The sequence below is a fragment of the Ambystoma mexicanum genome, chromosome 1p (assembly GCF_040938575.1).
Source record: "Ambystoma mexicanum isolate Mex_15411 chromosome 1p, UKY_AmexF1_1, whole genome shotgun sequence".
Taxonomy (NCBI): domain Eukaryota; kingdom Metazoa; phylum Chordata; class Amphibia; order Caudata; family Ambystomatidae; genus Ambystoma; species Ambystoma mexicanum.
In genome coordinates, this window is record NC_090921.1 from 1,193,990,570 (window position 1) to 1,194,016,419 (window position 25,850).

At 44.3% G+C, this 25,850-nt stretch overlaps 1 protein-coding gene across 2 annotated transcripts in view; it reads right to left on the reverse strand.

Moving 5' to 3' along the window:
- LOC138451498 (alpha-tectorin-like) overlaps positions 1-25,850 on the reverse strand; it is a 1,155,342-nt gene that overhangs the window by 158,245 nt on the left and 971,247 nt on the right. For both annotated transcript variants that reach the window (XM_069604914.1, XM_069604913.1), the window contains one exon: positions 23,385-23,668. In XM_069604914.1, the coding sequence (XP_069461015.1) occupies positions 23,385-23,668 (284 nt within the window). The remainder of the gene's footprint in view (positions 1-23,384; positions 23,669-25,850) is intronic.

The window sequence follows — 25,850 nt, forward strand, 5'->3', positions numbered from 1 at the left end:
ACGTAGGAGCCAGTTTGTTCAGGTTCGTTCATGGAGACAGGAGACAGGTCATATCCCTTGCTCCGTGCTCCGTAACAACAAAGGGAATAACGTAACACATTATGGGAATTGTGGAAGTTCTGCATGCTATTCCGGACAAGAGGGAGAAGTCACTTGTCACCAGTTTTCTACAGTCAGTACAATATAATCTTGTTGGTGATGCTCTCAAGGCCGATGGCTACAGTAGAACCCCCACCTTAAACTCCAATCCCTCACTCCATGAGGCCATCTTTAAGGCCCACGTGGAGAAAGAGTTGGAGGACAGCTCACAGTTTGATAGACAGAATAGCTCTTTGAAGGGATTGCCCGATCAAACCCACAGACCCCATGATGACGATAATTCAGGAACACCCCTTTGTGGCACTTTGAAATGTATGCTGCTAAACAATAGATCCTTGCTTACACACGCAAAAGATGTAGCCATGCACATTGAAGAGTGCAATCTTGATATTTGCGCCCTCACCAAAACCTGGAGCCGTGAGGCTGCTGGACCCCCTTTGGCACTAGCCATACCAGAAGATTATTTTATAATAAGGAATGGACAGAGTTGATAGCAGGTAGGGAGGAGTGGCCCTGATCATTAAATCAAACCTTAAGGTTTGGGAAAGCAAGATTGATGATATCACAGGAGTAGAACTTTTACTGGTAAAAGTAGGCATTCATGCCAAAACTACTCTAAATATTCTTCTACTCTATAGGGCTCCGAAACCAGCACCTGATTTTCCATGATATTTCAGCAACTATCTTTTATCCTCCCTTAATCCCAATACTAAACTAATTCTCCTAGGAGATGTCAATCTTTGGCTGGGCAGTGACATGGATGCCACTGCAGGATCTTTGGAGACTGCGTTGGACTCTTTGGGTTTCTGTCATTTTATCAGAGAGCCCACACACATAAAGGGACACACCCTGGACTGGGTCTCTACGCATAATCTCAATTTGTCTGATATGGTACTTATACCATACGCCTGGTCACACCACTTCTGTATTTATTTCCAGACGTGTATTAACTATTTTCCTAAAATATGGACCAAGATTAAGGTTCTCATACCAGTGAGAAGTTTTAAGAAACTAACCTTAGAGAATCTCAGTTCCTGGGCCATGACTTTGAATACAGTTATCTCCAACATAGGAAGACTAGAGGAGATTACAGGTACTCTTGTGAAATTCCTAACAAGTGTCACAGAGAGTCTAGCCCCCTTAAAGGTAATATTCCAGAAGAAATACAAAAGTAATACCTGGTTCAACAATACCCTCAAAGAACTTAAGGCGAATAAAATCAAATTATTTAATGCATGGCGACAGTGCCGAGACACATCTAGCCTGGATGCCTATAAAAAAGCTGCAACTACTAAAATGGCAATTATACCAGCCAAAAAGGAATTTCTGAACCTCAGAATAGTAAATGTTACATCGAATAGCAAAGAGCTCTTTAAAATATTAAAAGAGCAGGTACCCCCATAGGGCCCCAATCAAGATCCTATTAGGAAGGATGAGACATGGTGTACAAACATTCAGGAAGCCATGTGTAATAAATTGGAAAAGATAAACATTTCCATTGAAGAAAAGAAATTGCTTTTCAGCAAAAATGATCTTGAAGCAAATTTTCCCCGTTACCTATAAAGGACAAGAATCCTCAGACCTTCAATTTTTCACCTGTTTCAGAAGCAGAACTATTGAAAATAATTGCACAGCTAAAAACCACCAGCTGCAAAGGTGACCCATGTTCAGAGGTTTGGATTAAGGTGTGCTCTCCCTTACTCATCCCAGCCATTAGAACATTTGTGAATGCTTATTTTGCGCAGAATCGTGTTTCAGATGATCTCAAGAACGCCTGGATCACTCCTTTATTGAAAAAAACAAATCTCTGCCCAAAGACTTACACCAACTACAGACCCATCACTAACACCCCTTTCTGTTGAAGATTCTGGACAGAGTTGTGTATAATCATATCTCACATCACCTAAATAACTCCCAGTTTCTTTATAAATACCTGTCAGGATTTTGGCAATGCCACGGGCCAGAGACCACTCTTTTAGCCCTAAAATGGCAGCTACTTCAAATTCTGGATGCTGGCCAAACAGCTCTATTGATGATCTTAGATCTATTGGCAGCCTCTGACCTGCAGGACCATTCCATCTTGTCCAACAGGTTAAGGGATATTGCCCATTTCTCTGCTCTAGCTACCCAATGGGTCAAAACGTTTTTGAGTGGTAGACAGATGAGAGTGGCCAGCGAGTCTGCAGAGGCTAAACCAATGCCTCTGCTATTTGGGGTCCCTCAGGGAGCCAGTGTTTCCCCATGTTTGTAAATTTTCATGATACCTTTCTTTCACATGTTAGAACAAGAGCGGATTCTTTTCGCTAACTACGCAGATGACACGTCATCCCTATCTCAAGCTCTCATTGTGAGTAGGAACTAAACATCAACCAAGCATATCAAGCTATTCAAGGCTCGATGATCTTGAATGGTATGGTATTGAATAGCTCAAAAACAGAGCTCTTGATTGTCGGCTCTGAAAATAGTCACGTGAAGTGAGGCCCACTGTATAACAATTTTACCATAAACAACTGTAAAATGAAGTTCAGACTAAGGTGAAAACTTTAGGCATTTTCTTAGATAAGAATTTGAACATGAAGGCTCAGGTTAGTAGCCTAGTCTGTTTCGCATCTTATTTTATGGAGTTGTTCCATCATCCTCGCCCACTCATTTCGGAGACAAATTCAGAGACCTTAGCTAGAGCCATTGTTGGCTCCAAATTGGATTATTGCTGCAGTCTCCTAGTTGGCATCTTGCAGGCAGACTTTCACTGGCTCCAGATCATCCAGAATGGGGCGGTGAGGGTTCTGAACGGACTCTGTCATAGGGACCATGTATCGGATGCAAGACAGAGCTTGCATTGGTTGCCTGTACAGGCAAGAGTATGCTTCAGGATCCTACTTATCACCCATAAATGTCTTAAAGGTCAAATGCCACCCTACTTAATGGAAGGTATGACAAAAGCTAAATACCAGATCCCTAATATCAGATAACACAAACATCCTAAAATTCCCCTGCAGTAATTTAGCTAAAGCCCATAATGGAGCTTTCAACATGACAGCCCCGTTAGCCTGGAATGCTTTGCCCCCAGATATTAGAATCGTTGAATCTACTGAAGTTTTAAAGAAGAAATTGAAGACCCTATTATTTTTCTAGATTTTTTAAAGCCTGCTTCCAGCTACTACAATTTCGACCATCTCTGCCCAACAATCTATTGGGGGTCATTACGAGGTTGGAAGGCAAAAGTGGAAATACATTACGTACTTTGGCAGATGATGGATAGGTATAATTTGGTCTGCAGTTTGCCTTCACTAATGGCAGGGGCCAGCAAGTGGATATATGTATTCGAGAAGGAGACAGCGGGGTTCCCACTGAACATAGGGGATATCAAGAGTTTATTAGTAGTTTTGGTGGGTGGACATAGTGACAAAATTTGGCAGCAAATAGGGTATGCAGGAAAAAAAATAAGCACTCACATACATGACAGTGCCCCCTTTCACAATTACAGAGCACACATATGGAAAGCTCTGAGAGAGCTGTATCCATATACGTCAGATATGGGATAAATATTAGCGCGTAAAATTAAGCTAGATGAGGACGCTGCGGAAATACATATGGTCAGCAAAAGAAATGTGGACCCAAGGATATAAACAGTTGTGGGACAACAAAATACATTAATTTCATCACATTCTAGTGAGGGGGCTCCCCACAGATGTACAGGCTTCCCTTGAATACTAGTAGTAGGGATAGAAGCAAAAGGATGGCCTGAGATACAGGCAACCATAGTACAGTTTTTTAAAAGAAAACAGGAAAAACACAATGAGGCAGTAGACAACGCAGTAAAAGCAACAAAAAAAACTTGTGCAGAAAATAACTGGCCAAAATAAGCATGGAAGGGGCAGTGCTCACGGGACCAGATAGCGATACACCCGCCCAACAGGTTGGGCTTCCAGTAACAGCGGTAGTGTGGCAGAGGGGATATACACAAGCACCATATAACACACATTGCGGGGCACAACAGATGCAACAGCAGCCTGGCTTTGCACATGCAGGGGGAGTAAACCCGTACATGGTACAATATGGTATGGTATGATATGGTGATGTTTATTTGTATAGCGCATATATAGAAGGCAAGTGTTTCAAAGTGCTGAAGGAGGGAGAGAACAAGCGGAAAAACAACAGTCATTCAGAGCCCTTGAATTTCTGAACGGTACAAGTCTGCAGAGGCAGAGTAAGTGCATATAATACAATTAATAGTGTAGATAACAGCAAATTGGTCTGACAACGATTCTGCAGTTTTTTTTAAAGTGCTTTGAAGCGCCACCATGCAAGGAGGGGAGACAGGGAAGATAGATAGGCGATCTTCAAGGCATGGTACATTCTGATTGTGCAAGGGCACAGACGGTACAGGAGAGCGGATGGGGTGAGGACAAGTGCAGGGGTGTGTGGAGTCCAAGTGCGCCCAGTAAGTCAGAAACTGGAGTAAGTGCTGATGCCACTCTCATTGGTCATTGGACAAGTGCAGTAGCGAAGAGGCAAGTTTAGACCCGTAGGCAAGTGCAGTAGGCAAGTGCAATAGGACTGGCGAGGGTGTCAGGGACCTGTGAGACTCTGAGGTACACCCTGTGGCCAGTCAGCAAGCTGTGTGGAAAAGGAGGGAGAGAAGGATAGAACGTAAAGAGAGGTTAACAGGGTAGAGGGAGAGAGAAGGAAGAGGAGAGTTTCCGGAACTTAAGGAGATCAGGCACAAGCCAGAGGCAGGCAGGGAGGCTATTCCAGACGGAGGCCCCTGCTGAGGATAAAGATCTCCCTCCACATCTCTGCCTGGAGAACCGGCTCACTCGCAGAAGTTTGGAGGTAGATGAGTGGAGGGCTCGGGAATGACAGTTTTTAGGTTGGCATTTTTGCAGATAGGTAGGTCCCAGGCCCCAGAAAGCGATGTGGACAATGCAGAGGGTCATGAACTTAATCCTTGAAGCCACAGGGAGCCTGTGGACGGATTTCAGCACCAGAGAGATGCAGTCCTGGACTTGAGGCCAAGGATAAGGGCCTCATTACACGGACGGCGGTAAGGGTTAACGGTCACCGTTAATGGCAACGGTGACCGTTAACCCTTACCGCCGTACTACGAGGTCCCTTAGCGGGTTGGTGCTCTAACGCCTGCTTTTTGCAGGCGTTAAAAACCAACCCGCTAAGGGACCTCGGAGCTAATTACAGCACCGGTGCCGTAATTAGCGCCTTCCCCATTCCCATAGAGCCCTATGGGGCAGAAATGGGAATGGGGAAGGGCAATGGCGGAAGGGGGATTTACCGCCCCATCGACCTTGGAATGGGGCGGTAAATCCCCTTACCGCCAAGGCGGTGCCGGTAATTTACCGGCATGGTCCAGGGTGCTAATAGCACCCTGGATCACCGTCTTCCGTGTAATGAGGCCCTAAATCTCATGGTTCTGTTCTGGATGAGTTGCAGGGGGGCAAAGCAGAGGCAGGGAGGTTGAGAAAGAGGCTGTTGCAATAGTCGGGCTTGGACCTTTCAATCACACCACTTGAAGGGGTTACCTTCGTCAAGCTTAATTTACCTTCTTCAGGGGTTACCTTCCCCTAATTTATCACACTTTCTCTCTCAGTCAGGATCAGAGCTTTTCCTGATGTCGAAGACTTTTGAATATGCAAGGCTTTTGCTATAGACCTCTGCAGGACCATTTCGACTTTCCCTTTAGCACAGACTCTTGTGTGATTTGATCCAGCGTCTCTTGGTATGGGTAGTTCAGTATCACAAGCACAAAATTTCAACATTCACCTGTCTGCTTCCCCTCTGTTCGAGGTTATTCTTGATCATTACGCATTTTTAGAGTTCATTCACTTTGTTTCTTTATAACAATACAATTCACCTTTCGTGGAGACTTTCGAGTGGGCTACTTTCTCTCACTGGACCACTCTGCTACTCAGTATCACTGGCTTCACAGTTATCAGTAATTAAAAATTCCCTCAGTTTTGCCTTCCTTCGCGTCTCATCCACATGTGTGCAGCCTTCAATTGCGAGATATACAGTTGTTCTTTCAATCTTCTCTGAAAACACACCTGCTTTTCATGTCGCTCTACAACTCCCCGGCTGTGCGCCTTGCTTTCTTGCCTTTACTGTTTAATTGCATGAGTCAAGGTTAATACCAGAGGATTGGACTTACCTCCCCAACTCTGCTGTTCACCCAGGAGGATCGCAGGCATCCTTGAAACACAATGCAGTCTTCCTGTCTGCGGTTTGGCTTTCTCTGCATACCTTTCGTGGCTCTTCGAAGGCAACAACCTCCTGCAGGGATCTCCTGGGATTGTCTACCCTTTGCTCACGTCCCTCTCTCGGTCGCTCTGCTCTAGTAGGCTAGCCTTCCACCGGAAGTTCGGCTTCTTCGCGTGTTCTGCCTTGCTCATTGTGTGTGTCTATGTTTCACTGGTTATCAGATGTATGCAATTAAAGTCAAATGCCTGACTTTGCCTGACCCGATTAGCAGGACATGTTCAATGAAATGTGTAAGGGATAGCCTCTTTACTGTCTGTCACCATCTACCTCGGCCCAGTGTTTGTGTAGCAAAGGGGGTTAGGGTTTGGGACTTTGGAGGATCCTATAAAATAGGATGGGTCATGGGTACGGGAAAGGGAGGAATACCGCGTCTCACCATCGGTTACCTCTCCCCCACTCCCTGAAGACCCCTCACCAAGATGATGCCCCTACACTGGTCTACCGACAGGGCCATGGATCCAAAGTCGATGGCTGCGCCTTGGCCATCTGAGAGAAAGATCCCTGGGGACTAGCAGGTGAGACACCCTTTGGTTTCTCACAGTAGATAAGGAGGGGCATAGCATTCGCTGGTGTCACACAAGACCATTAATGAGAAAAAGCGAGGCAGTGTGGTATGGTGGCAAATGGGAGTGGGGTATTATGCAATGTCATGCTAAAGGTTTGGTGGGATTTGAACAAAATTAGGTGTCCAAAGTAAACAATAGCTGCAAGGCAAATAGGGGAAAATATGTACATACATTAACTTGGATAGGTGAAACTCATCCACTGATTCACATAAAGAGCTTTACACGATTCCCTCTTTGTTTCAGGTCCTGTGGGTCCATCCATTTTGGAACTAACACTGGCTGTGCCAAGATGATGAAGGGTGTGGACTTGTGGTGGTCAAGTTGATTGACGGCCTGTGCCCAGCTTCCTCCTGATTGGAGTGGGGTTTGTGGGATCGTTTGACTACACAGCCCTGCCCTGGTGGTGCCTCTAAGCACCACCAACATTGGGCTTTCGTTAAAGGAGCACCCAATCATGCTGAAGGAAAACATGGTGCAGCAAAGCAATGGCCAAACAATTTGAGGAGTACTAAACTGAAAAAGAAGAACAAACAACTACTGGTTAGAGAAGAGTGCATGCAATCTGTCAGAAATTCCTGCTGAGTTTCGACTGTTTTCCAAGGCAACAACTTTTTTCATTTCTTTACTGATACCAGGACTGCAAATTGTGGCTAATGCTCAGTGGCTGCAGCTAACCACATATGAGTTACTGTGACTGGCTAATTCAACAAAAAAGGGCCTAAACATGGTTAAAGAAGAGCTGGGACACTACATTTCGCTCTAGAATAGGTACGTGTTGGACCTTCTCACTCTGTTACGCTCACCTGGTATCCACGGGGATGCCACCCAGCCATATGGACACTGGTATCCTTCTCCGTGGTTCTCAGATGTGGCCAGTGGGGGAGGTTCTGCTTGTAATACAGGAGGGCTATGTTCAAGACTGGCCAACTGGGGTAATTAGCCTCCCACCACCCCGTATGCCTTCAGCCCCTCTGGGCCTCTCCTCACCTTATTGTTGATTCAGGTGTGCTCTCCGTCCTGCCTTCTTGGCAGGGGCGCGTTGTACTTTGTGGGCGGATGCGATCTAGTTAATTCACTGATGCCGGCCCGTTTGAAGTCTTTCAGGTAGGTCTTATTGCTGTTGTATATTGTTGCATGCCTGTCTTGGTTTAATAATGTCTCTTTCTCTTCCTTAGATGTGCGGAAGTCCAGTGTGGTGCATTGGCTGAATTGGGTCTCACCGGTAAATGATGGCGTGCAATGAGCGCTATGATGCGGTAAGTAGGCGCTATGTGCAGCGCAGTGATGCCTTGCCTTTGCTAACCTGTTTTCTTTCCTTTTCCCATAGATCGCGGTGTTCACCCAGGGTCGAGGGGCGACCTGCTAGGTAAGCTTTTCGGCACAGTTTGTTATGTTGTAATGTCTCTAATACCTTGTTTCTTTCCTTTTTGCAGATCCGTCGGTCCGGGAGACATGCCGATCCTAGGAAGCTGTTCGCAGGAGCTGTGGGCAGCTAAAGATGAAAATTGCAGGTAAGATGCTGCTGCTAACAATGTTCCTTTAGTCTCCTTACAGGTGCAGTTTCTCCGAGGTTCACGGATATAGCTGGACACGGTGAACGTCACGTTGCAGGATTGCAATGTAACGCGAAGCGTGTTATCCAAGTCGGATGTGGTTTAAATAGCTTCAATAAAGTAGTCCAGGTAAAGTAGTTCCTAGGCTACCACACCAAAAACACTATACCGCATAGCTTGGTTCCTAGGAGCCAAGCTATGTGGATGCCTCCATGTTGGCTGGCAGCTTCAAAATAAAGTAGTTCCCCAAACACATGTCTTCACTATGTATGAAGCGCCAGGACTGCTCCAAGACGGCCTAGGCAGTGGATGCCTAGGTTTGTTGGAGACCCGAGACAAGACCTCTCCTGGCCCATGGGCTTGCCAGAGGGGTTTTTGAATGTGGGTCGTGACAGCACTCCCCCCAAAGCCCCTCTCATGGTGTTTCTTCTGTCCGGCCAAGGTTTAGTGGGGAAGTTTCTATGATACTTTTTGATCAGACGTGGTGCATGAATGTTCTCACATGGTTCCCAGGATCTATCTTGGGGTCCAAATCCCTTCCAATCAATTAGATAGTATAGCTTTCCCCTAGAATACTTGGAATCCAGGATGCCTCTGACTTCGAATTCTGGTTCTCTGTTAACAAGTATGGGCTTTGGTGGTTTCCCAATCCATGTACCGGGCTGCATTGGCTTTAAAAGGGACACATGAAATACCGGATGGATTTGTAGGTTAGGTGGTAAATCTAGTTTGACGGCCACTGGATTGATAATTGCCTTGATGGTATAAGGCCCTAAGTACCTGGGTTGAAAGTTCAGGGTTCCCTTGATGGGTACGAATCTAGCGGCCAACCAAACCTTGTCTCCTACCTGATAGTCAGGGGCTTTCTTACGGTGTTGATCAGCAAATTGCTTTTGCTTTTCCTTGGCGAGAATAAGATGTTCTTTGGCTTTTTTGAAAGCCTGAGTGATGGTGGTGTGAAGAGTTTTCACTGCTGGCATTTCCAAACTGGCTGGGAGATCCAGTTCAGAGGTACATGGGTGTCTACCATAAAGGGTATAAAAGGGTGTTTGTCCCGTACTTGAATGCAAGGAATTGTTATATGCATACTCGGCTATCCATAGTAAGTCTTTCCAGTTTCTTTGTTCATGGTGAAACATGCACCATAAATACTGCTTGAGAGTCTGATTGGTCCTCTCGGTTTGACTGTCCGTTTGGGGGTGATGACTGGTAGATAGCCGGACGTCAATCTGCACCATTGCACAACACTTTCTCCAGAAGTTGGAGACAAACTGGCTACCTCGAACGGAGATCAGGACTGATGGGAAGCCATGTAGTTTAACAATACCTTCCAGTTATACTTTGGCTAAAGTGGATGCGTCGGGGAGGCCTTTGAGTGGAATAAAGTGTGCCATCTTTGAGAATAAGTCCACGACTACAAGAATGCTGTTAAACCCTTGACTAGGAGTTAGGTCAATGGTGTAGTCAAGGGAAAGAGTGTGCCATGGAGTGGGAGGAATGTCTAAAGGTTGTAGAAGACCGGATGGTTTTTGTTTTTGCGACTTATTTTGTGCGCAGACTCCGCTTGAATGAATATATTGGATGATGTCTTTACTCCAGGCAGGTCACCGGAAGTTCTGTTTTACCTTAGCTAGAGTCTTGTGATCCCAGGGTGCCGTTCGATCAGTGAATCGTGATAACCTGAAATATGTTGTTGTAACTCCTTGGTGGGTACATACTGACAATCCTTAAAAAAGGGTAAGTGGTCTTTGATGGAATATTGGTCCCCCTTGCGCTTGCCATGCAAAGAAAGCATCAGGATTCATGGTCCGTTGAATATCATTTCTCAATTCTACTTGAGTTAAAGCTGTCGTGAGGCCCAAGAGTTTGTCTTCAGGTATAATGGGTACTGGGTCTGGAGTCGTATATACTATGTCATCAGTGCCCATTCGAGATAGTCCATCAGCTTTTCAATTCTTGACCCCTGGTCGAAACGTGATGACATAATCATATTCGGTGAACAAAAGGGCCCACCGCAATTGACGTGAGAACTGGGCTTTAGCTGTTTTAAGATATTGCAGGTTTCAGTGGTCCGTGATAACTGTAATGGTGTGTCTGGCCCCCAGAAGGTAGTGCCGCCAGGCCTTAAAGGCAGATTTGATAGCCAAGAGTTCTTTGTCAGTGAGGGCATAATTAATCTCCGGAGGTGAGAATTCTTTCGACCAGAAGGGCACTGGGTGTAGCCGGCTGGTTTCTGGATCTCTCTGTGAGTGGACAGCTCCCATTGCCATACTGGAAGCATCAGTTTCCACGATATAAGGGAGATCTGGGCGAGGATGTTTCAGGATTGGCGCAGAGGTGAACCTTTTCTTGAGTTCCTGAAAAGCTTTTTCTGCTTCTTCGGTCCAGGCAAATTTTTTATTGTGTTTTCGTAACAATACGGTGATCGGGTGTACAACCTGAGCGAAGTCTGGTATGAACCGGCGATAGAAATCCGCAAAGCCCAACATGCTTTGTACCCCTTTCAATGATGTTGGTGATGGGCATTTCAAAATGGCTTCTACTTTATGCATGTCCATCCTGATGCCCCCTGGAGTAATTATAAAACCAAGAAACTCAACTTCAGTGACATGAAAAAAACTGTCAGGTTGCTTGATTGTCGTGAAGAGTATTGAAACCTCCGTCCCCAAGTACCACAGAGAGAGAATACAAGATTACTCCCTATGCGATCATTGCGGCCACAGGTGGGTAGTTCTTGCAGCTCGGATCCACGGGAAATGTTGAAACCCAAGGCATCTGTAAAGAAAATCTTAATTAGCAATCAACTGAGCACAGTACAAACAAACAGGCAGAATAAAGAACAGGGCTTACCTAAACTGATGGGTGAGGAAGCCCAGAACCTAAGATAGTTGGTAATTCCGTGGATGGGCACGTGAGCTGGTTTCCCCGAAGACAGTAGGGAGAAGAACTGTAGGCTGGGTTATAAACCCAACTTGCCCTCCTGTAACTTGATGAAACAAAAGGACCAAAATCCAAAGTACTTGATAACGTAATGCAGTGAAGAGACAAATGCCAAGTCCAATTCAGGGTAATCCAAGACAGTCCAAAAGGCGTTCCGAGTTCGAGATGATCCAGCAAACAGAGCCAAAGACGTGAGCAAAAGCAAATCCAAAAACAATCCAAGAGTCAAGAAGCCGTGAAAACACAAGGTATCCAAACGCTGTACAGAGTCCTCCAAAGAACAGCTGTGAAGCGCGGACGTGCGGAAGTTCAGCGCTTAAATAGCGGAAGCTTCAGCGTCACCTGATCCGCGACGCGTCACGTGACCCGCAGATGCGACACGTGAGCGTGGTCTCCATGATCGCGGACTTGACTTTCTGCGAGCAGCGTACTGTAGCCGGCGTCTGCGAGCTCCCTCTTGCAGACGCCATGGCAGACGCCAATGAAGGAACGGAGAACCCCTGAGTCTGTATGTGTGGCCCTTGGGGTAAACCCGCTCACGTGACAACCTTCCACTGTGAGGGACATGGAGTGGAAACCTGACTGGGGTAACTGGTGTATTGTGAGTGTTGCCTGTCCTATTTTCTGACCCTGTCCTATTGTCTGACCTAGATGTTTGCGAAAAAGGGACAGAATGAGAGGACAGCGTGACAAAAACACTTTTCAAGCTTTGCATATAAACGATGTTCACGGAGCTTGATGAGGACTGAACGAACGTGCTTGATATGATCTTGTTTCGAAGTTGAGTACACTAAGATATCATCTATGTACACTAGGGCGCAGACATCAATAAATTCATGAAATATTGAAATGCTGCAGGAGCGTTGCATAACCCAAAGGGCATGACTTGATATTCGTACAAACCGTATTTGGTACGGAAAGCAGTTTTCCATTCGTCTCTGCTTCTGACTCGGACCAGGTGGTACGCTCCTCGAAGGTCCAATTTGGTGTGAATCTGGGCATCTTTGACCTGGTCCAGCATTTTAGGGATAAGTGGCAAGGGGTAACGGTTCTTCACAGTGATCTGGATTAATGCGCGGTAGTCAATACAGGTTCTTAAGTCCCCTTCTTTTTTCGGTATGAAGAACAAAGGACTGGCTGCAGGGGACTTCGATGGACGGATGAATCCGTTTGCAAGGTACAGGTCTAAATAAGACTTCAGATGAACGTTTTCAGGTTCTGTAAGAGCATAGATTCTGCTGCAAGGGACTTGTGCACCTCGAACAAGGTCAATCTGACAGTCATAGGGCCTGTGTGGCGGCAGCGTGTTTGCTTGGTCCTTCTGGAATACATCCTGGAAATTGTGGTATTCCTTAGGCAAGGTATTAGTTACTCCCAGGGTTGATGCCGTCGCTCTGGGGGTCGCAGAGATACTGAAGGCAGGTTTCTGTTCTTGATAATAACAGGCTGGGGAGCAGTCGCTGGGGAAGGTTAATTTCCATGCCCGCCAGTTAATCAAAGGGTTGTAAGCAACTAACCATGGCATCCCTAGTATTAGCCGGAATTGAGGTGCCTTGATGAGTATGAACGAAATAAGTTCCCGATGTCCGTCCTGGCACAGCAAGATTACCTCGGCTGTGCATTGGGTTACGGGTCCGGAAGCGATTTCTGTCCCATCCACCCGTAGTTACCTTGTCCGTAGTCGGCTTGGAACATAGGGAAAGCCCCATCTCTACTTCCAGGTCTTGATCTATATAATTACCAACTGCTCCGCTGTCGATGTATGCTTCAACGGCATGCATTCTTGACGACCGTTGGTTGTTAATTAAGATAACTGGTATTGCAAATGTGAGGTCAGTGACTCTTTCCTCTCACTCGACAAACTGACCTCTACATTTGCCGAGCTGGGTAATTTTCCGATTTCGATTCCTTCTCTTCATCTTTTTCTATGACCCCGATGATCTTCCTTGGGGGTTTTACTGGGTAGTCTTTCAGGAAATGTCCTGGTTTTCCACAATACAGACATAGTTGTTGTTCTCTTCTTTTATCTCGCTCCTGTTTTGTTAGTGGAGTTTGTACCCCTCTGATTTGCATGGCTCCACAGTGTTTTCTTGCACTCGAGTTGCGTTGTCTCTTGGTCGAACATACATGGCCCGAGGGTCCATTTTGGAACAGTCTGCTTTTCGGTCTTGCAACCGGTATTCTAGCTGCACGACCAAATTTATGAATTCAGAACAGTCTCTGGGAGGATCAACCACTTGGGCTAGAACATCTTTTAACTCGCCTCATAAGCCCCGATGAAACAACGTGGTTCTTTTGTTTTCAGGCCACCTAGCTTCGGCAACCAATCTGTTGAACGTTGCAATGTACGTTAACAAGTCCTGATTCCTCTGTCGGAGGGAAAGGAGTTCATTGTCTACTGCTTGTTCTTGGGTATGGCGAGCAAAAAGCTTTTCCATTTCCCACTGAAAACCCCCAAAGTCATGTAACAAAGAATCATCATGGGTCACCGATGGCACCGACCAATCTGCTGCGCTACCACTCAGGTATGATAAAACAAAGGCTACCCGAGCTTGGTCATTTGGGAATGCTCCAGGCCTGCAAGAAAGTGAAGGCGACACTGATTTATGAAAGCTGCGTACTTCCGTGGGTCGCCTGCAAACCTCTCCGCTGGTGCCAGAGGAACTGTTCCCGGTAACATGATCTGTACCGGAGTGGAGGTAGTGGATGGTTGGTGGGGTTTTGGATGGTTGGATTGCTTCCAGGTAGAGGCATCTGTCCTGCCTCTGATTGCAAGTATTGCCTGCTAATCTCTTCAGTGAGCTCTTTGGTCACTAATAGGTCTCTCCGGAGGGCATTACTCTCTTGTCGGGCAGAATGAACCTTGGCACGAAGTTCCCCTAACAATTGGGCCAATTGGTCTAATTCTGATGTCTCCATGGTGCCCAGGTGGATTGGTTTGGCAGGCTTTGTGTTCTGTTATGCTCACCTGGTATCCACGGGGACGCCACCCAGCCATATTAACACTGGTATCCTTCTCCACGATTCCCAGATGTGGCCAGTGGGGGAGGTTCTGCCTGTAATAAATGAGGGCTATGTTCAAGACTGGCCTACTGGGGTAATTAGCCTCCCACCACCCCGTATGCCTTCAGCCCCTCTGGGCCTCTCCTCACCTTATTGTTGATTCAGGTGTACTCTCCGTACTGCCTTCTTGGCAGGGGCGTGTTGTCCTTTGTGGGCGGACGCGATCTAGTTACTTCACTGATGCCAGCCCGTTTGAAGTCTTTCAGGTAGGTCTTATTGCTGTTGTATATTGTTGTTATTCCTGCATGCCTTTCTTGGTTTAACAATGTCTCTTTCTCTTACTTAGATGTGCGGAAGTCCAGTGTGGTGCATTGGCTGAATTCGATCTCACCGGTAAATGATGGCGTGTAATGAGCGATATGATGCGGTAAGTAGGCGCTATGCGCAGAGCAGTGATGCCTTGCCTTTGCTAACCTGGTTTCTTTTCATTTCCCATAGATCGCGGTGTTCACCCAGGGTGTGGAATTCGAGGCGATGCTGGTCGATGGGCAACCTGCTAGGTAAGCTTTTCCGCACAGTTCGTTATGTTGTAATGTCTCTAATACCTTGTTTCTTTCCTTTTTTCAGATCTGTCCGGGAGATGTGCTGATCCTAGGAAGCTGTTCACAGGAGCTGTGGGCAGCTAAAGATGAAAATTGCAGGTAAGATGCTGCTGCTAACAATGTTCCTTTTTTCTCCTTACAGGTGCTGTTTCTCCGAGGTTCGCGGGTATAGCTGGACACAGTGAACGTCACGTTGCAGGATTGCAAAGTAACGCAAAGCGTGTTATCCAAGTCGGGTGTGATTTAAATAGCTTCAAGAAAGTAGTCCAGGTAAAGTAGTTCCTAGGCTACCGCACCCAAAACACTATACCGCATAGCTTGGTTCCTAGGAGCCAAGCTATGTGGATGCCTCCATGTTGGCTTGCAGCTTCAAAATAAAGTAATTCCCCAAACACATGTCTTCACTATGTATGAGCCTGGCGCCATAGGTGCCAGGACTGGCTCCAAGAGGGCCTAGGCAGTGGATGCCTAGGTTTATTGGAGACCCGAGCCAAGACCTCTCCTGGCCCATGGGCTTGCCAGAGGGGTTTTTGGATGTGAGTCGTGACACACTCCCATAGAGGGAGTAGTTTACACCAAAATAGGGAGCAGCTCTTGCACCGTAGTGCTTGATGGAGAAGCATCAAATGGAACATTGAGACGAGCTATAAATGAAATACAGACACTCCATGAGAAAATGACAAATGAAGCTAATGAAGTGCAATTGAACAATTGGTTGGACACCCTTTTTGCATGGGTGCCCACTTGGCTCTCAGGAGTATTTAAAGTGACTGCCCCCCGTTGGTCCTTATGCTTATCACCTTCTGCATTGACAGAGCTATCTTGAGACTCTATACTAACAAACGTAGAGGAAAATGTATGTTGCCCCTGAATGTTGACTGTGTAAATGATAAAAAACAAGCCTATTAACATCCTAACCACTGTTGAAAAAATATATGATAATGTTGACTGGGTTACAACACAGCCCGAAGATATAGAAAACTATGATGCCAATTAGATTTCATATGATAAGGATGGGCAAGGGTGTGTGTTGATAGGTGGACCATTGGAAAACTGGGAAGAAGAAGGAGGTGACATGAGTTGACTAAAAAGAGAATGGATAACTAAAAAGAGAGCAGCAGAGTGGGAACAGGGGGAGGAGAAGAGTTAGTTATTGATGGATCAATAAAATGATGGAATAATGTGGTAAAAATGCAAGTTCAGCTTCGTAAAATGGTGTGAACTTATAAGCTGCGCGATTAGTCCACTAAAAGGGGAGGGGGCCTTGTTGATAGCCATACAGTTCTATGCACTAGGCTGGAGAGTGCCCTAAATAATTGTGTTCTAAGCAAATCACTTATAGGCACTACATTTTGGCTTAAAGGTAAGTATACAGGCTTTTTTATTAGACCAAGGCACTGCAAACAGGCCTCAGAGAATGTGTTTCACTAGTAACAAATTCGCATTTTATTAACTTACTTTTTAGCCACAGAAGCTGGCAGTACATTGCAAATTATACGTTCCCAGGATCGTACAGTCAGACCTGAACAGCCTTTGATACTTTCGAGGTCATGAAGTGAAGCTCATGGGTGCCGGGGAAAGGCAGTGAATGCAAAATCATTTCATAATTCAGCATATTAGTTTATGAAGCTGGTCTACTGACGGTTTCAAAATGTCCCATGGTGGTTTTAAATTGCCCCTTAGCACATCTCAGCCTGGGAAGTAGTTTGAAGAGTTACTAAGATGCAACATTAAAATGGTAACTTGTCAATGGTTCAAGGCTCTTGTAGTATCATGATCGGTTGTATTCCAATGAGAAACTAATGGAGATGACCGGCGGCAGATGAATAAAGATCTGCTGGTCATCTCAAATGTCTCAATGTTTTGGCACTATGATGAGGGAATTGTGGGTTGGACTGTGATGTCACAAAGGTGGTCGAGGGTGGTGTGGCACGCTTTGCAGGACCCAATCATTTCAGAAAAATGTATGTCCCACTATAGGGGAATGACATAGTTCTACCAATAAGACTCACATGGAGAACTAACCTAATGTTGGAATGTGGGTTGAGGCTAATTAGTTTGTATGATTATAAAAGTTCTTGCGTTAGGGGCATATCTTTGACAGCAACTTTCATGAAGCAGTGTTACTTATTCTGTACAAATTTTGCTTTCCCAGCTGTGACTGGACCCAGAAAATTTAAATTTGTGTTACTTCTTGCTTGGTGTACACTCCTTTTTGGATGACTTTTGTAATTATTCATTGTTGAGTTCTGAGGCATTTTTGTTTTTTGCCGATGATATTGTTAATGATAATGATAATGATGTGTTGTTTATATAGCGCCTTAATCCAAATGTTGTTCTTTTCACACGCACACCCATGGGCCTAATGAAGCAGGTTGCTCATTTTATTAAATTTTGCCAGCAAATAGGTTTATAGGCAAATGCCACCAAAACTAAATATGTGAGGTGTGGCATAACACGGAGGTACCCATAACACATGATACCTAACATTAATGGTGTGCAGATTGTAGAAGTTGTTAGCTTTGATTACCTTGGAGTTACATTTACCATTGATGGGAAGTAGGACAATCATGTAGCTAAGGCTGTTGTTGGTTTAAGGAGAAAATGTAATGGCATGTTGGCTTATGCCAATAGAGAAAAGCGCAATTCCATATCCGCTGTCATGGGAATCTAGTGACCTCATGTCTTAGCTGGTGCCCACAGTTTGGGCTCAACTTGGACTATAGCTCTGGTGGTGCCAGAAAATAATTTCCAGAAAAAGCATTTGCGGCTCCTGAGCAGCGCTCCCAATATCCCTTTACATATGGAACAGGGTCTCCTTTGCATATTAGATCTGATTGCTGTTAAGCCGATTTTACTATGGATAGTCATTTGGTCTAGAGAGTGCATGTGACATTTCTAGAAGCCCTGAGAGACTTGTCTCAAAACAATGTGAGCTCTCTTAGGTGGTTTTGACATATAAAGGAGCTCCAATACAGGTTGGGCCTGGAGAGCTTTGGAACTGCCCGGAGCACATTGATGTGTAATGCAAAAAACAGTTACTGAGATTTATACACAATTGGTTTGGGGTGAATATGTTACGAAAATCTTAAATCTGTCTATAGGGTAAGAGTATCTGATGTGCAAACATGTGTTTATGTTGGAAGACTACTTATCTCTAAAAGACAATCCTTTGAAGTGCCCCCTATTGACTAAGACACACCATGGAAACCTACCTCTGGCCACAGTACATGCCCTTTCTGCACCTTTGCGAGGGCAACCATACAGCATTTTCTTTTTACTTGCCCACAATACAGTGATATAAGGAAAATAAATCTAAAAGCTTGTATGTTCATTAGGGCATGATATCAATGATGCTGCTGAACATCACTGTAAACATCTGTTGATGTTATTTTTGCAGTCTCTACCTATGTATTTAGTGCATGGAAGAAAAGAGACTCTTTTAAGGACATTGTTCCAATTAACCAGGCACACATAATGAGAAATGTCATATTAACTCTGTATCTTGTTTGTAGTTTGTCTTTGTTACTGCAAATTACCTGTATTTTATCTTTTGATGAAAAACGTTTATGGAATTTTCTTCAGCATAAAGTTGCATGATGAGGATTATAATTATTTGTATTTATGACCTTCCCAAAATGTACCATGATTTGTACAAAACATTAGTTGCTTCTTAACATATACAGATATTTCCAATCATTGTGAGATTGGGAAAAAAAGTAAAAGAAGTATTTAAAAAACGATTTACTTTATGAGAGGACACTTAGGGCTACATTATAAGTTTGGTGATATTTCAGTGGTAAATCTGTTCAAATGCTGCCAAATGGAATTACTGTTACCACAACATGGTCCTGTGTTATTACCATAAGATTACAAGTGGTGGTAGGCAGTGTAAGTCCCCATTTTTTGGAGTCCATAAGACTCCATTGGGGACTTTGGCAGATTTACCACAGGCAGAATTACTGAGTGGAAAAAACTATGATTTTCTGAGAAAATTTGAAGGATTTACCTGCAGCAACACGCTGGGGGTAAATCCTCCTCTTTTCGTAAAAGAGTCGGTGGAGTTCCACCGGTGGTAAATCAGCCAATTATTACAATTTGGTGGTGCAGGAAAAGTGTCAGGTACGGAATTACCGCCACATTTTTCCCACACCACCAACCTTGTAATGAGGCCTTAATTATATGCAATTTACGATATGTTTTATATTGTTAGATATTAATTTTGCCATCTGGTTGGAAATGTAAAGTAGTTAGAACCACTGTGGCATATTCTAACTGCATTGTATTTGAAAACTACAGTTTCCAGGTAAAATTTATTTTGTTGAGTGAGTCAATACATTAGGTAGTTTATTAAATTTTGAATATAGTTAGCAGTATTGATATTTTTTAAGTTAGTTATTTGAATGAAAATAGTTATTTTATACTATTAGATGTTACAATTCGAAAGTGTTAAACGTACTGGGCATTATATCATTTTGAAGTGTTCTTCGTGTTGTAAAGTAGTTAAATACTCATTTGGATACTCTAACTGTAATGTTAAACGTAGTGCACATTGCAGGTATAAATCCATGATATGAAGTTTAACTGATCAACCATACAAGTATTGTTTTATATTTAGGTAACAGCAAACCCAATGGGCCTCATTACACTGTAGTCGGTAGCCATGGCGCTATTAGTGCCATGGCTACCCCCTTACCGCATTCCGGGTCCATGTTCCGACCTTGGAGGACCTGGTAAGTCCCCATTCCAGGAACCATTCCCCATTCTCATTCCAGCCCCCATAGGGCTCAATGGGAATGGGGATAGAGCTAATAACGGTACTGCAATTTGTGGTACCGTTATTAGCTCTGAAGTCCCTCAACGGGTTTTAGTCTTTGGCTCAATCCCACCTGAAAATTCTGCATCAGAATTTTCAGGTGGGATTGAGCCCAAGACTAAAAGTGCTTCATTTACAACAAGAACATTATTCTTTGTGTGAACCGTAATGACACATTAAAGGCCCGGATTTGAAAAAGGCGCAGATTGTGCGCCGAAACACGTGTCATCCAAACAGGGGCTGAAAATTCAAAATAAAAAACTTTAACTTTAACAAATACAACAGAACTTTTGGATTTGTCATTCATAGCAAAAGGAAATACACCAGTAATTTATCTTGGCGCCAATAAGTGCAGGCACAGTTGCAACTTTTCCTACAGTTTACAAACGGAGTAGCGGAACTCAGTGTCTCCGTAGTGACCTACACTCATGCGACAAAGAACCAACCACAAAAGACAAAAACCCTAAAAAGGCTAATAATCACCAAGCAACCCCGATTTGGTTGCGAAGGTACAGGCCTATGATATCTCAACAAAGTTCCTCAATGTTAGAAAAAAGGTTGAAATTACATGTACAAAGACACCTCATAGAGTCCTGTGTAATCTATGAAATGTAGATACTGTTCTTATCGCGTGCATACCTCCCATTCCACGTGATACAACTATGCCTTCCGTATTCAAATGAAGACAGTTACCTATGCATATAGCCTTTTCTATGGCCATTAATAAGTCACGGTGACCTACGTCCCCTTCCAAGACGCAATCCATGGTAATTCCGATATTTAAGATGGGGACAAAAGTGACCCTGTGAATTCCTGAACAATATTCACTTTAGGATATGCTTTAACAGCCGGGATCAGCTAGTTTTTGGGGATCCTCTTGTGTTGATGTAGTGCATTTAACAATTCTTGCACATTGATCTCCTACTTGTCCTATCCTTGATAAAGTGTAGATTGTGTCAGTATTTTTTGTGGTATTTCTGTGCACAACATAGCTAATCTGAGCTATTCTAGTAAATAGTGTCTATAAATGGTGATTATTGAAACAGCAGACTGATTGCAACATGTGCCTAACAATTGACTCCAGTGATGTTCTCAAATGTAAGGGGTCCCTTAGACGTTGAGTGTGGTGGGTTAAGGCATATGTGCTTGTTTTGCTTATTTTCAATGGGGTTCAATAGAGTTTCATAATGCATAAGTTGTCTTTTTAAAGGTGTTGCTTTTCCAAGTACAACATACATGCCCAAGGTTGGAGAGTACAAAATGCAGTGTCTACTATATTCTAGACTGCAAGGGATGTCTGCTTTCACTTTGTTTGCATCAATGGTTACCCAAAAAAGACCTGTAAGTGCATGAACATGTGGGACTGCCATGTAACTCATCCTTTCTTAAAATATTGTTTTGCCATTACTTACAAATGCATGGCAGAGGGTTATTTTTTGAGAAGTGTGGATTTTCAAAGTATATGCAAGAAAAAAAATACTTTTTTCTTTAATGTGTACATATCTCCTGTAGAACAAATTATTGAAGTGGATGATTTACCACCAGCAAAAAGCTGGAGATAAATCTACTGCAATCAGCAAAATTGGAAGAATTACTGCCAGCAATAGTTCCACCCAAATCCTGATGGAGCTCTATGGACACCAATAAATGGTGACTAACACTGCCGACCACCACTTTGTAAACTGGCAGGAAATCTGGTGGATGAAGTGGAGGTAACAGTAAATCCATTTGGTGGTATTTCAGCAGATTTACTACTAAATGCCACCAAACATGTAATGATGTGCTATATGAGCAAAGCCTTATGTTCCTACTCAAGTACTCAGATGTAGTGGGAAAGATTTACTGTATGTGTCTAAATTTACCACTAAAGGCTGCCGCCTTTGGAATGGTCTTCCAATTTCAGTTCGAAAGAGTACGCCAGCTGGGACCCATGTAATGACTGGCTAGCTATTAAGAAAGCATTGCCTAGTTTCTGTGGTATACATGCTATAAATGCTAGGCACGCACATGCTACAAATATTAAAAAATGAAAGCAATAAAAAAAAGCATCTTATAGCAGAAAAAGGTAACCAATGTTTTGAAAAAGTACAGGAAAATCAAGAGAACCCCTTGAGAAGACAAATACAGATCTGAGATTGTCCCATTCTCATACGTGCCAACACTATCCATTCCATCCAGGAGACTAGTTCAGTCTTTCTTTAACTTTGCATTCTGGGATTTATAGGATTTCCCCATTATAAACCCAGGACTGCAAGACCCACTATGCAACGTTCAAAACGGGACCAGACTAATATCTCCCGAATGGAATGGACAATGTGGGCAGGTATGAATCTCCATAGGACACCATACATCCCAAAAACATACAACAATGTCTTAAGGTAGATTTGTATGCATGGCATGTTCAGGTTCAAAGTAGTTCACTCACAGGAACCATTGATTGCGACCCTCCCCACTGAATAGTGTTTTAGTGCTAGACGTCTTACATGTCTTTTGAGGATTTCCACAATCTCTGAGTCACCCAGATATCCCACCAATTAGAATCCACTCAGTTCTCACTTTCCTTCATGCTTCTGATAACATAACCATCAGCCCATCTTATACCCATCATGGTTAAACAACCCAATAGTGTAACCTATATAGTTGCACATCCACTTCGTAACAAATACTTGCAAGGTGAGATTTGGTGCTAACAAAAACCGATGCAAATAAATGCATAATTTATTAAATCTCATTTCCCCATCATACTGGTAGTGAGTCTAGCTTTAATGTTTGTGCGCTCCCATGTTTGCTCATTATAAGGACATAGAGTGTAGTGCTACTTTCACCTCACTCCAAGTCCCCTATCAAGATACAAACATATTTGCTTCCCTTCTGTATATGTTTCTAATTTGTCAGAATCATAAAGGAATCTGATTTGTCTCACAGTCCTTCTTCTACCTTAACCACCTGATAGACATCCAGTCTCCCAACTAACAACCTGTTTTCCACCACACGGCCAACTTCTTCAATGTCTCCTTTGGCATAGCACAATCTTGCATATTCATCATTAGTTCTATCTCTCTCTTAGTTTTAATCCCTTGCTCTCCCACTTTCCCATTACACACACACATTAGACTTTCCATTGCGTATCCCTTTCCCACCTTGTCTTTATCCATCATACAAACATCTGTTTTGTTTCTGAGTCAGCCACCTACTAGCCTGCCACAGATTCACCGGTTCTGCCCGTTCCTTGGCCACCGCGGCTTAGCGTCATTCTCATACATATGAAAACATGTACTAGGAATGCTTAACCCAAGTATTCTAAAGCATTGGGGATACCCCTGGGTAATACTGCCACAGTTCCTATAGGTTTTGCCATTAAAGAAGGTGATAAACCTTATCCGGATCTGCTCAAGTTTCACACAAAAGGAACAGTCTGACCCAAACTGTCTGATCGGCCGGGTACATGTTGTGTTATTATCACAGAATCTTGGTGTTGAACATCACAGCTTATTTATCACTTAGTAGGCCACATACCAGTCTTCGTGCTCACCTTTCTTGGCTGATGTCGGACCTCCAGGAGTTCCCAAGCGCAATGTCATTTCTCGATGTTGCTCCGGTGGGCAGCACTTTGTCATCAGTGGGGTTCAAGTTGAAATTCCCACACATTCCGCACAGGTGTCCCTGGTGCTCTTTCCTGACTCGAATGAACAAAGTTCCTGCTCGATATCGGATCTCCAAACCCTTCGATGTGGACAGCACCACCATGTTGCCTTCCTTGGTGAGATTAGCCAGTGGTCCAAGGCTCTTCGGCAAGGGTGTCCGCTCCCCATTTACCTAGAATACAGGGTATAGCAGGCGTTGCAGGTTTTGAGACCTCAACAATGCTTTGTGCAGTCCAAAAAATACCTTATGTCTAAAGTGTCCCCACCACACAGCCAATGTAAAGCCCTTTATCATGACATTTTACGGCAATTGGCATAAGGAAGGTTTCCTTGCTACTAATTTCAGAAAGGGGTTGCATTGTGATTTGCTTCATTGAAAATGTTTCTTATCAAGCAGTTTTGCAAAAATATATTTAAATAGCAGTAAAAGACACGTATCGTACAGCTCTGGGATGCGCACGTTATACGTGTCGTGCACTCTACATTAATTATCAACAAACTGTGCTGCTATTAGGTGTAAACGAAACCACTTTTTGAATTATTTAAAGAAGCGATGTTAAAGCACATTACAATGTTTCGCTCTTCAATTTACCAAACTCCTGAAAATTGCCCGCCTAGAAATCAATTACCTGTTTCCAAAAATATCATCGATTTCAGGATACTTGGGCCAGATCAAATAGAAAACCAGAGAATTGATATTTCACCAATACATGTCTCACCGTCCATTACCTCTACGTGAATAATTTTTCATTGAACTGTAACGTAATTGGAAAGCATAACATGCATTGAAATGTATTTACACTTTCCTTGTATGCTCCAGTTCATTTTACAGCCGTCCTGAGGAGTAGCATCACTGCTTTACTTTCCTCTTCCGTCTCAGGAGAGCATTTGGTTTTATTCAGGCATGATATTTTCAGGTCCGCATGAAACTGAGGATTCAGGTGGAGTATGCTGTGCTTTTTCACCTGAACAGCAGGCTCATTATATCAGAATACATTATAAAATGTTGCCTGAAAAGCGTGTTTGCAGGCAGTGTTTTATTTCTTTCAAAGCTGAGAGTAAAAGTGAAGAGTAAATGCGATTTCTCCCTCACTTACTCTTTACTCCGCTTTGAGAGTGTTGATAATTTCCTGCAACCGTCGAGCAACATATATGATATGATATGATAGTTTATTTGTATAGCGCCTATACACAATGGGCCTCATTACGAGTTTGGAGGTAGCCATGCCTTTTTTAGCGCCATGGCTAACCCCAAACTGGGTACCGGGTTTGGGTCCCAGAAATAAGGAATTACCGGGCTATTCCATCCTTGGAGTGCCCGGTAATTCCCTTTCGCGGGACCCGGTACATCCCCATTCCCATTTGAGACCCCATAGGGCTCAATGGGGAGGATGCTAACAACAGGCCCGTTAATGACGGGCCCGTTGTTAGCATCATGGTCTGCTAGCGGGTCCCGCTCTGCATGTCTGCTCTGGCCAGGCGTCCAGAGCGAGACCCGCTGCAGACCTTCTAATGTGGCGGCCCAGAACGAACGGTGCCGGTCCCTTACTGGCACCATTCATTCCGTGGCCGCATACGTTTTAATCAGGCCCAATGTGTTTCAAAGCGCTTCAAGGGAAGAGAGGGAACAAGGGAAAATACAAACAGTGAACATTCTTACATGGCCTTGAACAATAAGAAATTAACTTTCGTACTCGGCCTGGTGACATTTCAGATCATGCAAGAGCTAAGACACAGAAAGGAAGGGAGGAGGTGGGTAGGAAGGGAATGGGAACAGATAGGCAACTAACGTACTAGGCCTGACGACATTTCTGACAGAGCCGGAAGATTACAAGAGGAGAGGGTGAGGGGGAGGAGAAGAAAGGAGAGGGACAAACCAAGTGACAATCGTACTAGGCCTGGCAACATTTCAGATAGTGCTGTAGAGGGAAGGGGAGGAAGAGAAACGAGGGGGACGGGAGGAGACAGACAATGCAGCTATCATACTATGTCTGAGGACAGTTCTGATAGAGTAAGTGCATAGATTAAGAAAGGGAGGGTGGAGACGAGAGAGGCAGAATGAAGAAGTGAAAAAGGAGAGAACAAGAGTAAGCAGTGAAAAGAGTGGAGAAGCAAGAGGGGAGAGACAACACAGTTGCAGGAGTCAGTAATACACATAGGGCCTCATTAGAACCCAGGCGGAATGGGTTTAACGGCGCCGGTAAAGGTGCCGGCGCTGTTAAACCCATTACGCCCAATTACGAGGTCCCCTTGCGGGACCTGCTCTGGATGTCTGGTTTTACCAGACGTCCTTAGCGGGTCCTGTGAGGGGACCAGGGAGCTAACAACGGGCCCGGTATTGACATGCCCGTTGT